The sequence below is a fragment of the Leuresthes tenuis genome, unplaced genomic scaffold (assembly GCF_036924035.1).
Source record: "Leuresthes tenuis unplaced genomic scaffold, fLeuTen1.0.hap1 SCAF_24, whole genome shotgun sequence".
Classification (NCBI taxonomy): domain Eukaryota; kingdom Metazoa; phylum Chordata; class Actinopteri; order Atheriniformes; family Atherinopsidae; genus Leuresthes; species Leuresthes tenuis.
Genome location: NW_027325378.1, coordinates 20,266,085 through 20,283,484, shown reverse-complemented (window position 1 = coordinate 20,283,484; position 17,400 = coordinate 20,266,085). Strand labels below are relative to the sequence as shown.

At 43.2% G+C, this 17,400-nt stretch overlaps 1 protein-coding gene across 3 annotated transcripts in view; it reads right to left on the bottom strand.

The window, feature by feature from the left end:
* waca (WW domain containing adaptor with coiled-coil a) overlaps positions 1-17,400 on the bottom strand; it is a 33,632-nt gene that overhangs the window by 11,102 nt on the left and 5,130 nt on the right. For all 3 annotated transcript variants that reach the window (XM_072378131.1, XM_072378133.1, XM_072378132.1), the window contains exons 4-6: positions 1,961-2,052; positions 1,270-1,385; positions 1,039-1,154 (exon numbers count right to left, since the gene is read on the bottom strand). In XM_072378131.1, the coding sequence (XP_072234232.1) occupies positions 1,039-1,154; positions 1,270-1,385; positions 1,961-2,052 (324 nt within the window). The remainder of the gene's footprint in view (positions 1-1,038; positions 1,155-1,269; positions 1,386-1,960; positions 2,053-17,400) is intronic.

The window sequence follows — 17,400 nt, the reverse complement described above, 5'->3', positions numbered from 1 at the left end:
AAGTGAAAATGAAAAGGCCATATCGGATGCATGGGGAGGGATTGGTTCATGCAGTTACCATGACTTACACACAATAAAATAATGCTGCAACAAATGCTGTAAAAGTGCTTTTGTTGTCAGAATCTCAACATATAGAACTGAAGCGCGGAAATTGACAAAATCTTGAGAAACAAACTGCATGTCATTACAACTGTGACCAACAAAGTGCTCCCCCTGACCACAGCCTGAACCAGGAGGGTTCAGCAAAATTCACTGTAACCAGAAAAAGAAAAACCTTGAATGAAAATTATTAAATCACAAATCATCCTCTTGAAGTACACTTATCATCAGCCTATCTGTGATGGACATAGATAGTGGATTAAAATCTGCCCACACCTTTATTCCTGTTCACATCAGTTTACAGAATTAGCAGGCTCATTGGGAAATTGTGTGCCGATTTTTGACCAATGCCAATATTTCCGTTTAAAACCATCGTCTGGGTAATTGTGACATGGTGGTGTGATAGTTAGAGATGCTGCTTGACACTAAGAAGGCTCCCAATTCTGGAGCCTTTGTATGAGGAGTTTGCATGTTCTCCCTGTGCCAGGGTGTGTTTTTTGTGCCACTTTCTCCCACTGTGCAAAAACATGGGCGTCAGATTGATCGTTAGATCTAAACTTGAATGACCACGGTTGGTAGCCTGATTCGACTGTGTTGGGCCTGTGATAAGACAGGTAACCTGTGTTCTTGCTCCCTCTTACAGTGATCAACTCCTGAGTTGGCACATATATGTGCATTTCTGTTCAGTCTCACGTCAACACGTCGCTTATGTGCAGGAAAGCGGAGGCTAAAAGAGTAGAGAAGCTGCATGGTCTGGTAAGAACATCAACACACCCCTACATCTTCAAGTAGTTTTCTGCTGCTAAGTTTGGAACTTCAATATTTTGGTCTGTCCAAACATGGAGTAATAATATTAAAAATATGCAAACAAAGCGTGTGTGATTAAGTAAGTTCTGTCCAAGCAAAGTGATGTGTTGTAAAGGTACAGGTGACACTTACTAGGACCAGAAAAGCCAGGGGTCGCCGCTGCCTGCAAAGCCTCCCTTCTGTAGTCCCTGTCCTTGGGGAAACTATTGACAATAGCAGTCTTTGTTGCCTCTTTTTGCCTCTGTTCTCTGGGTTACACAGATACAACAGTGGTATTAGCCATCGATGCATCAAAACAACACTTGTTTGACTAAAATCGAGCATGTAACACCGAGTACTTTAAGTTATAGAAATCATAGCTACCTCTCCAGCCATTCTTTGGGCTTCTCCCACTGGGACACCTCCGTCCTACAGTTGTAATAGTATTTCTTTCCAGAGGAACTGATGTGCTCTGACCAGTCGTCACCAGGCTCATAAGGCTGAGTAAAGGAACACATGTTTAGAAACAAGAGGCCAACCAGTCAAAGCGTGTGTGTGTGTTTGTGCGGAAGTATCTGATGCAAGGGCCTGTAATCTAATCTGAAATACCCAAGCAATATTGGGATGAAAGCTGAGGGTTACGGCTGGGTTGTTTTCACAGAAAACATTTGGATTTTAGGGGAGACTTGGTTCAAAGACAGCTTCAGATTGCCTCGTGTATTGACTGGGTTTCACAACACCCAATAGTTCCTTTCCAGCATGCAACTGTGTACATTTCCAGCGTTCAGAATCCTAAAAAATAACCTCACTGTATGGTGTTTAAGCATTCTTAAGGTCTTTCTTTTATCACTACAATTGAGGCAAACTTAACAAAAATGGTGAAACTGTTCTTAAACTGAAATGAGGACTAAACTGATCACAGTGCAAATTGTGATGAGAATGAATTAAACTGGCATTCAATCCAGGTAACAAGTGCTTTTAATCTTTAACAAAAAGATACAGAACATTTACTACGTTAACTGTCAAGGCAAAAATCAACATGACATGTTTATGCTACGGCAGAGGCAGTACTTACTGTGTCTGAGGTCTTGCTGGGGTTAAAATGTGAGTTGGAGCTATGAAGGGAACTATGGTTGTGAGAATTTTCTTGCGGAGAATAACTGGGTCCTGCAACAGAACAAGCAGATGCGAGCCCCATTAGAAACAACCATTTTCATGTGTGAAAAGCCTGTTAAAGACGAGCTGTCGCATCAGCTTCAAGATATCACATTCCTTTAACTTCCTAACATAGTCCCATGAACCTCTTCAACCCCAGGACTCTTTCTGGGGCTCCTGCTCGAAAGCGACATGCCCAAAATGTGAGTATTTCTCTGGAATTACAACCGTCTTATCATACATCATATGATCTTCATCCAAACGTTCTCATTCCACTGTACTCCCCTTTTATATTAGGTGTAGGATGTAATCTCTTTTCACTATTCAATACAACAACAACCTTTACCCTTTGTCTGATAGAATGAAACGGTGAAAATCAATGTTCTGAAAAGCCTCCAGCTGATCCAAAATGCAGCAGCCAGAGTTCTGATGAGATCTAAGAGGAGAGATCATTACTCTCCAGTTTTAGCTTCTCTTCTTTGGCTCCCTGTTAAATTCAGAATAGAATTTAAAATTCTTCTCCTCACATATAAAGCTCTTCATGACCAAGCTCCATCATATGTTAGAGAGCTCATAGGTGGATATTTTCCCAACCGAGCACTTCGCTCTGAGACTGCAGGTCTGTTTGTGGCTTCCAGAGTTTCTAAAAGTAGAATGAGAGGCAGAGCATTAATCAGGCCCTTATCAGGCCCCTCTCTGTGGAACCAGCTGCCAGTTTGGGTTCAGGAAGCACACATCCTCTCTACCTCCAAGCATGCTCAGGACGGGGGACTGGACTGAAGAGAAGTTTCAGTGCTATCTGTTGCTTTCCTTAGCTTGGCTTTGCATCTATGAATTGGACTAATATGGAAATGCATTAATTGCATTACGACTGTATTACAATGAATTGGATTCTAATTAGCTTGAATTGGACAGCATCTTTGAAGTGCTTTGAGATGACATTTGTTGTAACATGGTACAATATAAATAGAATTGAACTGGATTGAATATCGAGCACTTATGGCACAAAAACAATGCAACAAAATGTTTGTGAGTTAGGAACCATCCAGAGTCATCCATCACAGTGAATGACCCGCAGGTTAAAACGACCACAGCTCACTTTTAAGGCTAACACCATAGCAACATGACATGTTGCAGCTATGATGGCTGACGAACGCTAAATAACGCCCACATATCACGACTCTCCCGGTCTCTGTTGTGGGTATGCAACATGAAACGATACCACGATTTAAGAATCACTGATTTCAGCCCAAGTGGAACAAAAATGTTATTATAAAAAGGAACGCAGCATGAGAATGTGCAGCAGGAGCCACAAAATCTATACAGAATTACAGAGTAACGTCTCTTCACAGGACGCGTGAAAATAAGGCTTCCACTCCAGTTATTGTGCTACGTCTATGCAAAGCTATCTTTATGAAAACAGGTACACAGTTGCTGTTGCTCCCTCAGCGTAAATTCAGTTTCACTTGTAAAAAAAAGTAGTAAAGCACTGGCTTTCCTGCACATCAGCCAGTGTGAGCCACACTCTACATATTCACCCTTTTCTTTCCAGCCATTCTTAGTCAGACCACGATTTTAAAAAAGAAAAGAAAAAGTCTAATTTCAGCATTTCTCTCTGAGCCAGCGACCCTCTGCCACTTCAGTATTTTCCATTTGTTACTGATCCAAAGAATAAACATCTTTTTCCCAGCCTGCGCCTCTGTGATCGGTACTTCGACCTCGTCTTGTGCCATCGCTGATTGGACAACTGGTGACAGAAGTGTGTTAATAACCGAGATTCTTTTCAGGAGAAAGAGCCAACAATTTGGTCCGGACTTTTCCAGATATGCTGTTCATACGTGCATCTTGCAGCGGGAGGCTTTCCTGCTCGAGATACGCTCTCCGTGCTGGAAGCGTGAAGGCTGGGGAGCAGCAATCTGAGGCGTGCAGGAGGCAGCACGTGATGCAGAAATAACCACAGAAATGGTCGCATTTTCTCAACAACATACTGACCACAGTGCTTGAGGTTCCTTATTGTGTTGATAGGAGTACGACATGAATCTATATCGACAATATCGCAGAGCAAGCAGAACGTAGCACACAGGTCAGGTCTGGCTCATGCATGTGTGCTCAATTTAACCTTCACTGGAACTGATAAAGAAAAGGTCCGCAGGATCATGCAAACACACGGTTTAAAATGTGTGGAAGTGCTTTTCAGATTTGGTGACTTCTTTCAGTCTGTATACATGGCATTCTGCATCTTTCTAAAATAGAACATCTATAATTGAACAGTGGCAGATTTTAAGGCATGGGTGTTCTCGGCTTTACTCAAAACTTCTAATTCTGCTAAAATAAGACATTTTCTGAGTCCAAGAAGACAATACTTTCTTTGCCATGCTAACAGCAATGTTTGATGTTTTTCTGTGGTTCCCCCTGACCCCATCTCTCTTGTGCACTCATTTGAACTTACTTTAAAAGTCAATTCACTCTACAACTGATGCCAAATATTTTCAGTCAGAATCTGCAATGCTAGTCTGCAGCATTACAGGGGGACACTCGCAGTGAGCTTCTTCTCCACAGAACCTAAGTCCCTTTAAGACATGAAGGGCTTTCCATTAATCTGGTAGCAACTTAAAGTGCAGGTGTCTTGTGTGGCCTAACCTCTGGTGTTCTTCCCTAACATTTTGCAACGGCAGCCTATGTCAGATCACTTTCAACACAACACAGCGACAGGCATGCACAGCAGCGCGGTCTTAAATTTGCTTCTCACCAGATGATTTGAGTGAAAGAAAGAAGGCTATTGCAATTTTCCACCTAAAAGGTGCTATCTACAATCATTTGCTGCAGCGAGTCGTCTTCTCATGTCATCTGAGCCAATAATAGAAAGAAAGCTCTACTGAAAAGTGTTTAAATTGTGGCTGAAGCTCCAGTATTTTCCACCGCTGTTTTAACACAGTGTAAGCTTGACATAAACTTAGACCATAAAACATTATGCTATGAGAACCAACTCCAGAACGACTAATAGGTTTGCGTGGTGCTGTAGAGATGGTTTCTGCAGCCAACTATCACATTGTGTATGATAACTCATGGAAGTGATATTTTCTTTTTTTAAATGATTTTTGAGTATATTTGCCTTCAATGGACAGGTCAGTGGAGAGGGACAAGAAAGAGGGGAGAAAAACTGGGGGAAGACATGCAGGAAAGATCGGCCCGGTCGGGACTCGAACCAGCGATCGCTGGAAAAGGGTATTGCCAACATGGGTCGAGCTCCTTACCACTCGAGCACGCCTGGAAATGATGTTCTCAGCGTCTTAAATCCACCACAACCACTGTGCACTTGACATGTTGAGTAAACTGTGAATTTCTGAGAAATTTAAATTGCATCTACTCTTGCATGAATGACTAATACTGCGTGTGCAGTGGCTCTTTCTGCCACTTTCACCAGAAAGTCTGAATCACGTGGGATTAACACTGATGCAAAGGTGACTAAAGCCTGAACGCCACTTTGACAGAATGATGAGGCCATCGATGTTATGCATCTCATGTCTGAAAACGGCTTTTTTTGAGCAGGGCTTTTAAGTGTCCTGGCCTAATAAGCAACCATTGTGTTGCCAATCAAATTAACAGCCAATTACAGCAAATCACCCCCACAGCTTAACCAGTCTGGGACCAAAACCTCTGTTTACGTCACATATTCAGATGCAACGAGTGATTTAAGGTCATGCCGGGCTCCAGACTGCAACCATTCAGTTTTATTTTTAGACTGCTCTTTCAGGCTGTGCAACTAGATTTTCAAGGCAGGCACACAGGAGCAAATGGAAAATGTGCTTGCTGTAACACATCCCTGATCCTGGCTAAGAAAGCTTTGACTTAAACCTCACATCATAAGTGGAAGGAACAGTTCAGCGCTCCGTCTGCACTGTCCCTGGTAATGGCACTTTTCTTTTTTTATTACATGGTGCTATACGCTATGATCTGGCTTGCCACACAACTGATAGCATCTGAAACTACCCACAGCCAAGGTTTCAATCAAGCCGAGCTGATAGTGACGTTTGAAAGTCTAGCAGACAATTTTCAACATAAATCCCGTCTCACTTTTGCACATGGATTGCATATAAAATGATTCCATGAGCAGGTGTTTTTTTAATCTGTGAGAATAAACATTTGGCAATAAAAACCTGTGGTGATACAATCTAATTGACCTCACATCTCTGTTGACCAGAGATCAACGTTGTCAATGATCTCTCGTAAAAGACATGAAAACCCCTCTGAACTGACAGCCCGTCACAAACTCAACAGCTCCTTTATTACGCCATATAGTTGGCACTTGTAAGTTGCTTTGGATAAAAACGTTTATTGCCTGTGTTACAGCAGCTTCACACACCGTGCTGAAAAATAGCCAATCCCACCCACAGAGAGGAGATACCGTACGTAAAAAAAAAAAAGTAGCACGGAAAAAGCTGCGAAAACTGAACAAAGTGGAACATGAAGGCCAAGATATGTGCATTTGGAAAAGGCCGCTTGGTCTGGCTCTGGTATGACAAAACGTCCAATGTGACGCACTTCAAAAGCATCACCATTAAATATCAAATAGGCCTATATGTGGATAAAAAAAAAAAAACATTAACAGAATGTTTTGTTTGTGCACAAATGAAAATAAACATTTCCCTGTAGCTTTACAAAACTGCCACTGAGTAGAAGACAAAGTAACACTTAAATGATATCACTGTGGAGCTACAGGCACAGCACAACATTTAGAGTCACCCAAGTTTTGAGGCAGTACACCTAAAAGAAGGTTAGGTGCACCAGCGCAACCGACGCAAACAGTTAGTCTGGAGCGTTGCTGCACAACTAAAGATTAAGGTTATGCGATAAAACACTTTATTGAGAAATTAGATTGATTTAATTTGCCTAAATCTCTGTGTTCAGCACAAGACATTTTTTCCCCAATCGATCCATCTACAGAGCCAACTGTGTGTCTCTCAGAACACTCCAGTCCACTAATTGGTAGCAATGTGCCTCTAAGCCGGTTGTTAACTGCCAAGAAAAACCAAAAGGAAAAAGAAAATGTAATGACCTACCAGCGGACAGAGAAAGGAAACGGAGCAGAAACGTGGAAGTGAATTAGTGTAGTGGAGGAGAACATCGAAAGAGGTTGAGAGACTGTCAAAGTAGTTGACAAAAAAGGTCCCACTATGTCAGCGATGTAGAAGTGGCTTGGATTCAGTAAAAGTGAAGAAGAACAGATTAATACGAACGCGTTTAATCGCCTGAAAAGGCATCACCCCAGCAACTACGCAAAAAGCAGGAAAATGTGAGCCGATGCGTGTGATGGTAAATTTTATGTCTCAGGACTGACAGACTCTCCAATCCACATTAACCATTTGTATCACCCAGACACGCTAATTGTTTTAAACTATTTACCTCTTAATTAACACTCAGACAAGATAATTGTTTTAACCTCCTGTTTCTTAATTACCATCAAGACTGCATCCTGCCCCCCCCCCCGGAGATGTGATTACACATCTTCAAGAACAAAGCCCCCCATCTTCAGGTATAAATACTCTGTATTTCTTTTGTCTGTATCTTTTCATACCATTGCTGCTGAATGGTGTGGACTGATCTTTTTCCTTGCAACGAAGAATAAAAACTTAGCCGGCCGGCAGAAAAAGTAAGTTTCTCTATTTCATTGCTCATCAGAAGTATTAGGAAGGAAGCGATTAAAAACTTCCACAACAGTTTGGCGTTGTTGACAGGACCCCGTGAGCAGCCGTTCAGGACGAGGCACGGAAAGCGACAGGCCATCCTGGAGAAAAAGATCATTTCCAGCCTCCGAACCTCGATTAATTTGTGAGACGGGAGGGCTAACCGGTAACACGTCCTGAGTCGCTGCCACCGGGGTTCCAAGAACAGAGTTCAGTGAAACTCGTCTGGTGAGTGTTGAAATATTGACTTATTGCATTTTCTTTCAAATTTGGATTTTAATTAGACAACAATTTCATTTCTCATAGTCTTCACAGTTGGCCAGCTATTTATCTGTTTTTAGCAATCAAAACAGTTAGCTTTGTTTGTCATTTGAAGCTGAAATCGAAATGTCGCTATTTATCTGTTTATAGCAATGGAAACAGTTAGCTTTATTCGCCATTTGAAGCTGAAATCGAAATGTCGCTATTTATCTGTTTTTAGCAATCAAAACAGTTAGCTTTGTTTGTCATTTGAAGCAGAAATCGAAATGTCGCTATTTATCTGTTTTTAGCAATCAAAACAGTTAGCTTTATTCGCCATTTGAAGCTGAAATCGAAATGTCGCTATTTATCTGTTTATAGCAATGGAAACAGTTTGCTTTATTTGTCATTTGAAGCAGAAATCGAAATGTCGCTTTTGCCAGTTGTAGCATAACTAATTGGCTCTCGTCGTACGACCTCTTCATTCAGAATGGGGAGTAAATTTTCCGTAGAAGCGGTCCAGTCTGCGGAGGGGCCAATTGTGGAAATTATGAAAAAGAGATTTGGGGATAAAAGCTTAAAATATTTAAATTTATGGACAAATGAGCTCGGATTCCCAATAGGGGGGTCCCTTAGTTTAAAAAATATAGAAAAACTAGAAGAAAACCTGAAAAAAAAAGAACAAGAGATGAGAAGAAAAAACAAAATTTCTGTTAAGAAATTAGAACTCATGGAAGGGCAAAAAGAATGTTTAGATATGTGGAAAGCTGAAGCTGAGAGACGAAATAAGAAACTGATGCAAAAACAACTTCCTTTCTCATGTGAAAAAATTGAAACTAATGAGAAGCAACTTTCAACCACACAAAGGGCACCAGACTCGCAGGTTTCTTCTTTGTATCCACAGTTGGCGGCTTTGAAGCTGGATCCAGACCTTGATGGCAACCCACCTCTTCATTCTTCAGCTCCACCACCATATGCCAGCGAAAGAAGTGGCGATAACCCCATCATGCCACAACTACAAGCAGCTCATCCTGAAGTGTCTTCTCCACCACAAGACTCATCAAACAGTCCCTCTTCTCCAATTGCACATAGACTACGCCATCCCAATAAAGATACAACCTTCAACATGCCCATGGTTGAAGTATCTGGACCACAAGGTGCAACTTTAGTTTTTCGTCCCTGGACCTCTGAGGACATCACAGCAGCCGCTCAGCATTTACCCAACCCCACAACATCAGGTAAAATGTTTGCTGAACAATTCCTCACATTCTGCCAAGAATTTAAACCCACCATGAATGAACTAAAGAGACTCCTGATCACCAAGATGAAACCCACAGACTGGCAAAAGATAGCTGGAAAATTCCCATCAAATGCTGACATCCGCTGCAAACACATCACCTGGGAAGATGAGTCTAATGCCCAGTACAGAGACGCTGTCTGTCATCTCTGCCGTGCATTCACTCAAGCCTTCCCTGTAAAAGTTAACATGGAGAAAATCACCGCCTGCAAACAAAAGGATGGTGAAAACCCTGATGAATATCTCACCCGCCTGACAGAGGTATTCAACATCCACAGTGGCCTTCAACCACCTGGTGAGTTAAGCAACGCTCCAGATGTGTGGGAAATTCATCTCTGCAATTGTTTTTTAAGTGGACTAAAACCAAACATTGCCTCAGCTGTAAAAAAATCCTGCATTGGTTGGAATGATGCACGCCTGTCTGAGCTTCGCAGACATGCCATACATGCTCATGACCAAATACTCTTAAATAAAAGGGACAAAGAAGAGAAAACACAAAAAGAGATGCACATGGCAGCAATAACCATGTATAACACAGTCCGAGATTATGAACTGAAACAGGATGAAGATAAAGAAAGAAGACGTGGCAACAACAAGAGCAGCCTACGGAAAACTCAGAGGGATATCTGTTACCTCTGTGGGGAACGTGGACACTGGAAACGTGACTGTCACAAAAACACCGCATCGGCACTAGCAAACAAGTCGGACTGAAGGTGGTTGGGGGTTGCCAGAAGGGGAGGGATTCCTGCTGAGAAGCCCAACCAACTTGTGGATGGAGAAGAAGGTATCACACCACACTCACAGACACATGGTGACCACACTGATTCACAATCTATTGAGAGCTCTCACAGCACACATGCAATTGTCCTAACATATGTTCATTATACATCTGATCATTTTAAGAAATTTCCAGAACACACACTGAACATCGCAGAACAAAACATTGTATTCTTAGTTGATTCAGGAGCCACACATTCAGTGATAAAAACTTCAGAATTCACAAAAAAGCCAAAGCTAAGTGGAAATAATGTGTATTCTATTGGTTCATCAGGTCAAACAATTAGAGAGAACATAACCGTCCCACTTAACTGTGTAGATGAGTCACATTCAAGTTTCCAACACGCATTCTTGCTCTCTGAAGTCTGTCCTATTAACCTGATGGGCAGGGACTTGATGTGCAAATTAGGCCTTTGTCTAATCTCCACCCCAGAAGGTGTCAGAGTCCTCAGGCTATCTGACCTGACACCAAATGCTTCGCACACCTTTGTCCACCACTCCCCGAACATGACATATGCATATCAATGGCAACTGCAACCACTAACAACCTTTCCTGAGTTTGTTTCAGCAAAAAACACAATTTCAACAGACTTCATGGCCAAAGAAGACCTGCAGTGTACCTCCCATCTGTCACCAGAATCTGACGAATCATACGAGGAAAGCTGGTTAAGGGAGAGGTTTGACAAACTAACACTGACACACATTTTTTGGACAGAACATAAATGCGCTGTGTCAGTCTCTCTCACACCAGCTCAATGTAACATGTACAACATGGACTCGGTCCCACACATCCCTCTCGCAAAACACACATCAGATAATTGGGAAGATTTGGGCCAATTTGTGGAGTCATGTAAGCGTGCAGCCGATTGGCAAGAAACATCTGATCGATCTGTCCTTTTTTCACCTACACTGCAGTGCTACTCAAGAAGGTTGACATCTGTTGTGCACGCAGAAAGAACAATCCAGCTGATACCCAGAAGTACTTCCAAAACTTTTTCTTGCTTGTCCGAAGATCAATCCACACATATCGCAGCCCTACAAGACGTTCCTAAGACACTTTGGGCTGTCGGCAAATATGATGTAGGCCTCATCAAAGATTGTGAACCTGTTATCATCACTCCAAAATCTGACTTTAGACCTTGCAAGGCTCAATATCCACTTAAACAAGAAGCCATCGATGGCATCACACCAGTCTTTGAGTCTCTTAAGACAACAGGAGTAATTGTTCCATGTAACGATTCGCCGGTACGCACACCTTTGTTTCCTGTCAAGAAGATCCGAGATAAAGGCCAACCAACAGAATGGCGTTTCGTTCAGGATCTGCAAGCAGTTAATGCAGCAGTCCAACCCAGAGCCCCACATGTTCCAAACCCTTACACCATCTTGTCTCAGGTTCCAAACAATGCAAAATTCTTTTCAGTGGTGGACCTTTCGAACGCCTTCTTCAGTGTTCCAATCCACCCAGACAGCCAATTCTGGTTTGCATTCAACTTCAATGGGCGAGGCTACACATTCACACGTCTGTGCCAAGGATACTGCGAAAGTCCCACCATCTACAATGAAGCTCTCAGACAAAGTCTAGAATCTCTTGTTCTCTCCCCAGGCACGGCCTTGCTACAGTATGTGGATGACCTCATGATCTGCAGTCCGACTAAAGAGCAGTGTGAAGCCAACACAGTCACACTCTTGAAACATCTGGCACAAACTGGTCACAAAGCCAGCTTGACAAAACTCCAATTTGTCCAGGAAAGGGTTGTCTTCTTAGGTCATGTCATCACTTCTGAAGGTAAAACTCTTTCACCAAAAAGAGTGGATGCAATTCAGAACCTTCCAAAACCCATCACAAAGAAGCAGATGATGTCATTTCTTGGTATGTGCTCTTACTGTCGACAATTCATTTCTAACTATGCCATTCTTGAAGCTCCACTTGCCTCCCTCATTCATGGCAAGGGCCTGCAAGCAAAACATGAGATCAAATGGACTCCTGAAGCAGAACAATCTTTCACAGAATTAAAACTTGCTTTACAAAGCACTCCAACTTTGGGCCTGCCTGACCCTACCAGACCGTTCACTCAAACAGTAGATGAAAAAGATGGATGTATGACTTCTGTTTTGTTGCAGGATCATGGAAATAAGCTGCGGCCTGTAGCTTATTTTTCTTCAAAACTGGACCCCGTGGCTGCAGGTCTCCCAAGATGTATCAGATCCGTGGCGGCTGCTGAAAAGGCAGTTATGGCCTCCAGAGACATTGTGGGCTATTCTGAAGTAACTCTCCTGGTCCCACATGCTGTGTCCATGATTCTACTTGAACAAAAAACTTCCCATCTCTCCACAGCACGCTGGCTACGATACAACACAGTACTTTTAGAAATGTCTAACATTACTGTCAAACGCTGTAATGTGTTGAACCCTGCCACTCTGCTCCCCACACCAGACGATGGAGAACAGCATAACTGTGTTGCCATCCTCCAACAGGCTTGCACACCAAGGCCTGATCTGCAAGAAACACCATTAACAAATCCTGATTTGGTTCTCTTTGTAGATGGATCAGCTTCACGGGACCCACAAACTGGTCACAACAGAGTTGGGTTTGCTGTTGTCACTAACCATGAAACTCTTCTCTCCAGCTCACTCCCCCCTCACTATTCGGCACAGGCGGCAGAACTGATAGCTTTGACAGAGGCATGCAGACTAGCTAACAACAAAGCAGTAACCATCTACACTGATTCCAGATATGCGTTTGGTGTTGTGCATGATTTCGGCACTCTGTGGAAACACAGACAATTCCTAAAATCTAACGGAAAACCCATTCTACATCATGACAAAGTCGCAGCTCTTCTTGATGCCATCTTGCTCCCAAAGTCTATTGCTGTTTGTAAATGCCTTGCTCACACTAACCACACAGATCCTGTTTCTCAAGGAAATGCACGGGCCGATGCTGCTGCAAAAAGAGCCACTCTCCAATCCACATTAACTGATACTCTGTTGGTATCAATTCCTGACTCTATTCCCACATCTCTTACAGCTGTACAGTCTTTTGCCACTCCACAGGAAAAAGCGCTGTGGAGCCGCTGCGGTGCCACACAGAAGGAAGATGTGTGGCGAGGACCTGATAATAAACCTTGCCTGCCTAAACATTTTTTCCCTCATTTCGCAAAATTGACACATGGATTGGACCATGTGTCAAAAGGGGGGATGATGGATGCCATAACCCAACACTGGTTCACCAAAGGATTTTCAGTTCATGCGCAGAAGTTCTGTCAATCGTGTATGGTTTGTGCAACGCATAACGCAGGTAAAACCAAAACAATCACACACGCCGCTCACCCATCACCAGACAGACCATTCGAACACTTAATGATGGATTTCATAGAACTGTCACCAGCAGAAGGAAAGAAGTACTGCCTAGTAATAGTTGACATGTGGTCAAAATGGATTGAAGTATTTCCAGCAAAACACCAGAGTAGCCAAGTGGTAGCAAAGGCTCTGCTAACAGAGATTATTCCCAGATGGGGAATACCAACTAAACTGAGCAGCGATAATGGCTCTCACTTTGTCAATTCTGCCATAACCCAAATCAGTGAATTTCTTGCTATTGACCTCAGACAACATTGTGCATATCACCCCGCCAGTGGAGGTGCTGTTGAACGAGAAAATGGCACTCTAAAATCAAAATTGGCCAAGTGTTGTGAGGAAACAGGACTGCCATGGACAAAAGTCCTGCCTATTGTTCTAATGCATATGAGAATGCGAAAACGATCTAGAGTAAACATGAGTCCCTTTGAAATTCTTTTTGGCAGACCTCCATCTCTGGGAGTAGAACCTGTAACCAGGCCACTCCCCTCCACTGGCCTATGTGAGGACAATATGTTACAATATTGCAAAAACTTATCCTCTTCTCTCTCGCAGATCTCGCAGCAGGTGAAATCAGCCCTCCCACCACCAGCTTCCACATCACTCCATGACTTCCAGCCTGGCGACTGGGTGGTGATAAAGGACCTAAGAAGGAAGCACTGGCATTCCAAACGGTGGCGAGGTCCATTCCAGGTGCTTCTGACGACACATACCGCTGTGAAGGTAGCCGAGAGGGCAACGTGGGTTCACGCCAACCACTGCAGGAAGATCCCCGAGCCAACGGAGGAGCCCAGCCGCCAAAGAGAACGACACGAGGACGAGCAGAGGCCGAGGAGGACGGACGAGGACGGACGACACAAGGACGAGCAGAGGCCGAGGAGGACGGACGAGGACGGACGACACGAGGACGAGCAGAGGCCGAGGAGGACGGACGAGGACGGACGACACAAGGACGAGCAGAGGCCGAGGAGGACGGACGGTGCAAGGACGCACAGACGCCAAAGAGGACGGTGCAAGGACGCACATACGCCGAGGAGGACAACACGAGGAAGCAACTCTGTCAATTCAATAAACACCAACTAGTCGTGTTCCACCCAACCCCACCATGCATCACCTGATTCTGATGCTGTCATGTTTGGCACAGCTGATGGAGGCTTACACCTACGAACCTGCCAGGACTGTCACTTTGACTGAAGGTCAAAGTGCAACATTCACCTGCCTCATATACCCTGAAATTTGGCGATCGGGACGGGTTCAGGCATATTATGCCAAGTATGACAAATACCTATGCAGAGACCCCTGTGGCCCACACGATTGGCATTTGATCCTTGCCGCCACGGACAAAGCCCTTGCTCCGAACAGAGATCCCCGCTTCACAATAACAAAAGTCCCAAATTCAAACGGAGCTCAAATTACCATCTCTGATGTCAGGCCCACTGATGCAGGCACGTATTGGTGTGGAATTGAATATCCAAGCTCAGATATGTACAGACAACTCACAGTCCTAGTCAGTGGTCCACCAGACCCAACTGAAGCAACACCTAACATGCTGTCAGGTGTTAAGACTGTCTCTGTTACATCTGCAATGGAAGACAACCACTCCAGCTTCAACGTCGCAGATCCCAAAGACGACATAATTCAGCAAGCCCTCAGACAATGTAATGACAACAGTGCGTGCGCTCTAGCTCTTTTACACAAAAAGGAGCTGAATATTCCTGGTGACTGTTGGGTGTGCCATGCCTTAACAGCTAGGTGGCAAGCGAAACCTCTAACAGCAAGTGTTGTATTACAAGGTCATATGAAAGAATCTTGGGGCAGAGAAGATCACGGTAAATGCACCGTTCCCCTGGGAATGATGATGTTGTTAATTGCTGGTCAACAAATCAGAAATAATGCCCCGGTGTCTCCACATCCCAATATTACCTGTGCGGACTCCCGTTCAACCCCGACTAACTTGGCATTTGAGGTCCCTCTACAGCATGCAGAGACTTGTGTTTGTTCAACATCATCATCAGGGCCTCATCTAGGCCAATCAAGTTGTCAAACTAGAATATTTGTGAATACTACAACTCCAACTACTTGTTCTCACAGATGGACTAATAACACCATGACAAGATTTAGCTGTCCCTTTAGGCAACTATCATCCCAACCAGGAATAATGTGGTCTTGTGGTAGGAAAGCCTATCATGATTTACCACCTCTATTTCAGTGGTCTGGATGTTGTCATCCATCAATTGTTGCAACTGATACAAAAGTCTTCCATAAGAGGGCTCCTGTCACCAGCATTCAATCCACCACACGTTTTCAAGCTCACAGAGAAATTACTGGTGTTCCTTTCAAATATGATGGTTATGTACTAGCTGATCCCTGGACTACCCCCAACGCTAATGTGGGGTGGTCTCTATTTCTAGGAGGCGGGACAGCTGCGGCCCTAAACAAAATCAATGGACTCGCTTGGTCGGTACTTTCCTTAGCAAATCAAACTGAAGCCGCTCTCACTTTGATGAACACGGAAATGTTTGCTATTAGAACAGCAGTTATCCAACACAGACTGGCTCTTGATATCATTCTAGCTGAGAAAGGAGGTGTTTGCAAAATACTTAACATCTCTTGTTGTTTTTATGTCCCCGACGAGTACGAAAATATTACCAACATCATTGAACATATGCAAGATGCCATTCAAACTCCTCCTGCAGTAAATGACTCATGGTTTTCTTGGCTGGAATCTTTGGGCCAAGGATGGCCAGCATGGTTTTTAACAATGATAATCCCTTATGTAGTGATTTTCTTTTTGCTCTGCACCTTCATTCCATGCATATTGAAATGCCTGTCTAATGTGCTCATGAAAGGAATGATTCCTTCCTCCACATATGTTCATGCCGATGTCAATTATGCTGATCAAAATTCAACCTCTCTTCATATTCCTGACCCTGATCATTACCCCAGCTCAGACTCTGACTCTGATGATGACATTCTGTAAATTTAATTTAATTTTTTCTTTTGGTTGTTTTGTTTGCTTTGTTTTGATCTCCTCTAAACAACTGCCATGATGATACATTTTGAAATCTGCGTGAATTAGCGTATCGGATACTAAGTTGTGACTATTTCTTTTCTTTTCTTTTATTTGTTTATTTATTTTATTTTTTTGTTTTTTTTTACTCCCATTTCATTTAGCTTTCTTCATTTATTTTATTTTTCTTCAGTTTGTTTTCTGATAATGATTAATTAATAATCAAAAGGGAGAATTGTGATGGTAAATTTTATGTCTCAGGACTGACAGACTCTCCAATCCACATTAACCATTTGTATCACCCAGACACGCTAATTGTTTTAAACTATTTACCTCTTAATTAACACTCAGACAAGATAATTGTTTTAACCTCCTGTTTCTTAATTACCATCAAGACTGCATCCTGCCCCCCCCCCCGGAGATGTGATTACACATCTTCAAGAACAAAGCCCCCCATCTTCAGGTATAAATACTCTGTATTTCTTTTGTCTGTATCTTTTCATACCATTGCTGCTGAATGGTGTGGACTGATCTTTTTCCTTGCAACGAAGAATAAAAACTTAGCCGGCCGGCAGAAAAAGTAAGTTTCTCTATTTCATTGCTCATCAGAAGTATTAGGAAGGAAGCGATTAAAAACTTCCACAACATGCGTCACACAGAAAAGCATCTTCTCATCATCTGTGGCTGCCAACGCGCATTAAAAGCATTCAAAACGAACCGAAGAGATTCCAACAGTAGTTTCACAGCTAAACACAGGGGTCCAGACGATTAGCTGGATATCAGACCCAGGCCACTTTCACATGTGGTTCTACATCGGATTCATATCTGATGTCTCTAAAGGCGACGTCTGAACGGTCACGTCGCATTTCATCCGACTTTTACGTCATTGAAGTGAGACAGACGTCACATTTCTATGCCAGAGGGGGCGGGACGCAGCAAGATCTAATGTAAACAATGGATGAAACACACATGACAGACACCATCACACATCATTCAAA